Source organism: Haliaeetus leucocephalus, unplaced genomic scaffold (genome assembly GCF_000737465.1).
Source record: "Haliaeetus leucocephalus isolate CR32 unplaced genomic scaffold, Haliaeetus_leucocephalus-4.0 Scaffold656, whole genome shotgun sequence".
Taxonomy (NCBI): domain Eukaryota; kingdom Metazoa; phylum Chordata; class Aves; order Accipitriformes; family Accipitridae; genus Haliaeetus; species Haliaeetus leucocephalus.
The window spans coordinates 1285902-1292576 of record NW_010973092.1 but is presented as its reverse complement, the minus strand read 5'-3'; the positions used below and the strand labels follow the sequence as shown (position 1 = coordinate 1292576).

General features: G+C 41.0%; 1 protein-coding gene across 2 annotated transcripts; it reads right to left on the bottom strand.

Moving 5' to 3' along the window:
* Positions 1-3770: 3770 nt before the first annotated feature.
* Positions 3771-6590, bottom strand: NR3C1 (nuclear receptor subfamily 3, group C, member 1 (glucocorticoid receptor)). 2 transcript variants are annotated; one of them, XM_010578789.1, is made up of 2 exons: positions 6415-6590; positions 3771-5020 (listed from the first exon to the last, which is right to left on the bottom strand). In XM_010578789.1, the coding sequence occupies exon 2, from the start codon at positions 5004-5006 to the stop codon at positions 3828-3830; it is 1179 nt and encodes a 392-aa protein (XP_010577091.1). In that variant the 5' UTR covers positions 5007-5020; positions 6415-6590; the 3' UTR covers positions 3771-3827. The 2 variants fall into 2 exon arrangements, with proteins under 2 accessions (XP_010577091.1, XP_010577092.1); XM_010578790.1 differs by lacking the exon at positions 6415-6590 and adding an exon at positions 6144-6166.
* Positions 6591-6675: the final 85 nt, after the last annotated feature.

Genomic DNA, 6675 nt, shown 5'->3' with positions numbered 1-6675 from the left:
ATTCTCCTCCTCTTTCATGGCTTCTCTCAGCTCTTGCCCTTTCTTAAACTTCCTTAATGATCCTTATCCCCCACAAGCTTAAGTACTAGGAATGATTTCAAATGTAATAAGAGAAGCCGTAACACTGCCAGTGGGGCCCAGTTTTTGTAAATTCTGGCTGTAGGCTCAGAGAAGAAGCACACAGAAACCCCTGCGTCGCTGTGTTGTTTCTCATCGTCCTTCACTCCCCCCAAAACAAGCCACATCTCCAGGAAGTCAGAGGAATAAAAAAGTTGAGAAATGGATTTAATGTATATACCACGCAAGAGTCCTGTGAGTGTGCGTTGCTAAAATAATTTCCTCGAAACTTAACAGTTTTCACTGGTGCTTGTGTAATAAATCACAAATAATATCCCATCAGACACCATCAAACCCTCTAATTCTTCAGTGAAGCATTTACCAAATGCTTTCAGCCTGTTTTACTCCTCTTCCAGATGCTGTCTCACTTCTACTAAAGAAAATCTAAGGCAAATTGTCTCAGCCTACTTTTTTCCTCCCTCTTATTCTATCCACCTTCTCCTTAGTTCACTCCACTGCAATCAGTCAGCAGTTCGCTTGCTCAGATGGGAGACCTCACCAAAGCAACCCCAGAATGAAGCTGCCCTGCCCTCTTTGGAGTTTTGCTCCTGCTCAAGAAGATTTTGAGTATTAGCTGCTGAAACACTGAGCTGCAGCTCCAAGCTTTGCACATCAGCACAAGCACTGGCAGAGTCTTCTACAACCCTGAGATACAGACAGCAATTTAATGACTATTGCAGATTCATTCATATCGAACAAATTTCTGAAGTTTGTATTTTGCTTGTTGTCTTCAGAATATCTCCTACTGTTCATAGGAAAATTGATTAGTTTTCTCAGTCCTGATTATCACTTGTCTCATTAAGGACAGCACACTGTGCTGTCCTTAGAAGCAAAATCACTCAAAAATTACATGACATCAATTCAAGACTGTGTGTCTATAAAGAGACATTACATGCTTTCCATCAAAACAGTCAGATTAAATACTACCTGAACACCAGAACAGAACTGCAGCTTTTCTTTGCATACGTTTAGTATAGAATTATTTTCTGAATAGTCAAATAATTCTACCAACACCAAGAAACATTTCCTATTGGAAACTGAAGTTTAGCAATTCTGAATTCTCAAAATCCCAGCCTTCATCTCACACAATTAGTACTGAAAAGAAAAAAAAAAAAAAAAAAAAAAAAACCAAAGGAACCTGGCAAGATAGTCCTTCCTTTGTTTCTAAAACAAATGCCAATTTTGTTAAGTCTTCTGTAAGTTAAACAAACAAATCCACAATGCATCACCTTAAACTAACCCAGTTTAGACCAAATATTACCGACAATGTTCAGGAAGAAAGAGAATTCCTGCTTCAAACCAAGGGTTCATTAGTATCTCAAACATTTTAAAAAGAAGATGGAGTTGCCTCTATTTTATGGGGGGTGGGGAAGAAAACCCAAACAATGTTATTTTTAGAATTGGACTTTGTAGTTTTAGTGTGTAAAAATCCTTGGGAAGCAAGAACAGCTTCCGTAAAGGCTAGAAATAATGAATTTTTATGCAAAACTCAACTAGGAGCCACCCCAAAATTCTTTACACATTCCTTAAATTAAGTAAAAAAAACCCTCAATTATCTTAAGGCAAAAGAAAGCAATAAAATGTAAGACAACCTTGCAGGAAGCAAGAACGTAAACACTTGCAGCACAACGTTGTTAATACTATCCGGTGGTGGAGGCTGACTTTTGCTTGCGATGCTGAGGATGCTCCCTCACCTACAACAGGAGCTCCGCCGAGGGCTTCTGCCAGCTCTCCCCAGCACGCCTGCCTATTGCTGCCTGCTCAGCTCCAACACAAACACACTCCTCAAATTTGCTTCATAAAACCAATGATAACATTTAGCACTGCTGTCCTTTTTACTCTAGGATCAGATGTATTCTGGACACATTAGTAGCTTGAGGGGTTTTTTCATCACAACATTATCAGAAACATAATATATTAAAATCAGTGTTTATGAAATTCCCCAAAAGCTGGACAAAGATCTACGTATAAACCATTCACCTATGAAATCGCTTGGTTCTACCTAAATAGTTCTGTAAAATAGTAACAATGCATGACCTTTACAGAAGTATTCTCAAAAGCAACGTTTCCATTATCTACAAGGAGTCTGTTTACTTAAACAGTCACTGAAATTCACCTCCAACTCAGAAACAGTTCTTCTTGCTTTGATACAGATTTTATGATGATTGCCGTTAAAGATATAGCAAGAGCAAAATAAAAAAAAAAACACCAAAAAACCCCCATGAAACAAGCTAACATGGAAGTTGGACTGATTGTGCAAAAGGTTAGCACAAAGGATTTCTACTGCGTCAAAATAAACGATAAGGCACATTCAATATTTACGTATCAAAGTGGAATTTATCCACAAATTCCAATTTTCCTTTCTAGATTCCTTACGTTACAAACTGCTTTAAACACTTCAAAGAAAAAAACCCCACATCTTCACTACAAAAATCAAAAACTATGAAAGAAATCTAGAATAAAAGAAAGTTAAAAGTTGTCTTCCTGAAACAAAGAAATCCTCACACACCTCATTCCAACTGTGGCAAATGGAGCAAATAACATGTGGGGAGAGCCCCGGGACTGGCAGCTAACGCTCTGGGGATCAATTGTCAGCAGGGAAATAAAAAAAGAAAGTTAAAACAGATACTTCATTAAAAGCCTACAATCACTGGTTTTACATATATGGACTTGAAGAACGATTTTCTAACTAAGACTCCACAGCAAAAATCTCTTCCTCCATTGAGACCAAACACTGTGCTTGTGCAAGTACATGTTAAACAAAGAACAGCTAAGGAAAATATACAACTAGGTGTTCATACTGAAACCAGAACCCGTCCCCAGCTGTGAGAGGAGATGTACACAGCTACCCATTGAGAAAGCTGCCACCATTGCACTTACTCCTGAAGGGCAGAGGAAACATGTTTTACTTGAATATCTGCACCATCAAATTACTTGTAGGAAACGCTACTACAAAGTCACTTCAAATACGTACTAACCAGCTCCCCTAAAATACCCTGCTTTCAAAAAAACACCTATAAGCAAGACCTCCCGCAGTTCTATTTAAGAGCTAAATTCCAGATACGTTTAAATCTTACTGCAAACATTCTTATCTCTTTAAATCCAGTTATTAAACAAACTGCTGAGTATTTCCTACTCTGAATCTCCTTGTCCATGTAAGGTAAATGCAATACCAAGCAAAGCTAAAACTCTAGTTCAGCTTAAACGTAATTCTAGAAATTTACCCAGCAACCAAGTTGTTTTTGTGCATAACATTTAAGTAAAACTAGGAAGAAAAAAAACCCCAGAGTGATTGATCCTCTAACCCTTGAGAATGAAGTAGCTTTTGTATATGCTTAAATACTTCCTTCTATACTGCCTTCCTTCTATACTGCCTTGTGTGCGGATCCTTCTACCACGTACTCAATTTTCCCTCTAGGTTGTACCTTAGAATTTTTATTGCTATCCATTTATTTCTTTTTTAAAGCATGCCAGCTCCCCTCCTCTTTTCTTCCCTTTAATACCAATAGTTGAGTACTTGGTTAAAGCTACTATCGTACTATGGAATAAATATACACCAGTGATGTCTGATCAGGCACCCATATGTAACAAATGAAAAAGGGATGACTGACTTCAAAATGAAAAAAAAAAACCCAACCCAAACAAACCAGCACGCATGCAGTTGTGCTAAACATACTTGTAGTATTTTAATAAAGAGCAACAAAAACTAATTACCTTGAATAGCCATTAGAGAAAGCAGGTCTGCCAGAAAGGTTGAGCGTTCCCAAAGGAGCCAACGTCTCATCCCCTGATCCCTGGCACCTATTCCAATTTTCTGAACCGGCAGGAAGAGATGGAATGATATTAAAAATTGGTTTCTGATCCTGCTGCTGAGAGAGCGATGCAGTATTTAAATCATAGTGATACATTTGTCCCCCAGAGGTACTGACACCATGGATAGATATGGCAGAGACTTTAGTACCCAGCAGATTAGACCCAGAGAAGTTTGCCTGACAATAAATTGGGCCCATGTTTTCTTGCTTTATCCCAGGAGTACAGAGTTCAATGAAGTCTTCCTTCTCTGTTTTCACTTGAGGCATTGGCATTTTGGAACTGGGTAAAAGGTCACCACGGTCATTAATTTTAGGTTTAGTGTCAGATAAAATAGGAGGCTTGCAGTCTTCACCAAGATTTCCTTCCAGGAGAAATGAATCATCTGCAGATATAGGGGACAGCAAGCCACCGTCATCTAGCAACGGGTCAAGCCTCCACGGGCTCCCATTGGGCTCTTTGCCAGGCGACACTGGCGGCAATTCTAAATCCTGGAGAATATCCAGGGTGCTTTGGTCTTCAGAGAATAACTTCAAGTTGCCACCATTCGAGCCAACCTGGCTTTGGACTGCAGTTCCTGACTCTAAAGGGACATTGCGGCCAGCCATGCCTGGGAAATCCGGCTCCAGTGGCACCTCAGAAGATATTGCTCCCTTTGCGTCCTCAGCCAGGCTCGAGGACTTGTTCAAGCTTGCAATACTTTCTTCCAGGAGCCTGAAGTCTGTTTCTCCAGAAGTGATGCCGATTTGGCCCTGCTGTGAAAATCCAAGGTCATTTCCCATCACTTTTGCATCTGTTTCACCCATGTACAGTCCCATCGAGAGTGATACTGCCTTGGAAAGATCTGGCTGAGGCACATTGTTTACTAATCCTTTTGAAAAGTCAGCCAAAGCAGGTTGCTGATTGGAATCTGACTGAGAAGACACAGGGAGAGGAGATGTAGACACAGGGGCTTGTACAGTAGCTCCACCCCTGAAGGGTGGATGAAAGTCCATCACAATCCCTCCTTTGGTACTGATGAGCGCATTTTTCCGTGTTTCGTCTTGATCCGACGAGTTAAGCAATTCTTTGGAATCCATTACTGTAACATTAGCTATAAAAAGATCAGAAGCATTCAAAGTTAGCACGGCAAGGATATTTTAATAACAGCTTAAAAAATAAAGTCTAAACCATTAGCCTGGTGAACCTGGTTTAGCTGCCCTGACAATGAAAGCACAGCAAATCAAGCTATGAACTGACACGTGCCACATCCTTCTCAAACCCACTGGTTTTGTTTTTGGGTTTTTGTTTGTTTGTTTCGGTTTTTTTGGTTTGGGGTTTTTGGGGGGTTTTGCTTTTTGGTTTTTGTTTTTTTTTTTAAATTTCTGACTGGTAACAAGAAAGTGCATTTTTTAAAGCTTTGCTAAACCTGGATGAAGGGGTAAGTCTGCCTGCCTGCAACTAAGAATCAGACTACAGCACAAGACACCTTTCTGAACACACTCTCTAGCTCTGTTACCCATCCTAGCAAGTAAGGAAGCATAAAAATTGTTAAAGTATCCAATTTACAAATTTTGGAAGGTAACTTTCCCTGGTATTTAATTACATCTTGAGCAGGGCAGGGGAGAAGGACATTGATCACCTTTCCCGAGTCAGTTCCCTCTCTCTCTGCAGGTTCGGATGCATCACCCACAACAGGTACCGAAGCCTCCTGAGCCAGCTCTCAAAGGCGGTACCTACCAGCCAGACAAAATCTAAGCAGCTTGTTATTGTCCAGGAGTTAGACAACCTCCTCACCACAAAACAGAAAGTTTGCTATCTTTGCATGGGTTCAGCTTAAAATGCAACTCGTGAATCTCAAAATAAACTCAACACAATTCCTTAAATAGATCTCAAATTTATAAATAAGAGCTAACTAAAAAGAAAGTAGTTTTTATTAGCTTCAAACACTTTAACAGCTCACAGCTATTCTCCAAACACATCTAACACTGAAAACAAATCTCCTAAATGTAGTAAATACAAACAGATGAAACTTATTTTCAGCACAGAGCATAAATATTTAAAGAATAACGGTAAATTCTTAGGCAAGCTTTCTATACTATTTGCCTACGGCCTAACACTAACAGCAAACAGCGATCAGCTCGCACTCCCCCCCCAACCCGTAAGAGGAGGCAATGCCCAAGTTGAAGCCTGGCCACGGAATTATCCATTAAACCGAGCGACCCAAGAGTGCTCACAACAAGTTTACGGTCGTCTTAATTATAAACCCGCCGTCTCTGCCGCCCATTTTCTCCCGGCTGCCGATGAACGCTGCTGCCTTCTGTATGCCAAAGTTAAGACTGAGATCAACAAAAAGTCCCCACGTGTAAAAATTTTAAGGTGGCCCCAGCAAGCTTCAGCCTGGGTAAAAGCGTCCAGAGTGGGAGAATCTCAACGCGAAAACCCTTCTCAGTCCTTCGACACCATTGCGTACAGCTGTTCCCTGTGCCCGAGCAGAGGGTCCCTTACCCGTGCTCGCTGAGGCACAGGGTCTCCAGGGTCATGCCCAGGGAGCCTCGCTCCCGCCTGCCAACCGGGACCACAGCACGCAGCGCCAAACGGGAATGGGGCAGCCCCCCCGAAATCTCACGGATTGCAAATGGCACGGGAAGACTGCTGGGCCGTTTAAGGAGGACACGGCAACAGCGACTGGAAAAAAAAACTTGTAACTATCTACCTCCAGTTTCGCTAGGGTTTTTTGGTTTTTGTTGGGGTTTTTTTTTTTTACAT

Coding starts and splice junctions, on each gene's coding strand:
- NR3C1 (XM_010578789.1), bottom strand. CDS start 5,006: ATGGATTCCAAAGAATTGCTTAACTCGTCGGATCAAGACGAAACACGG.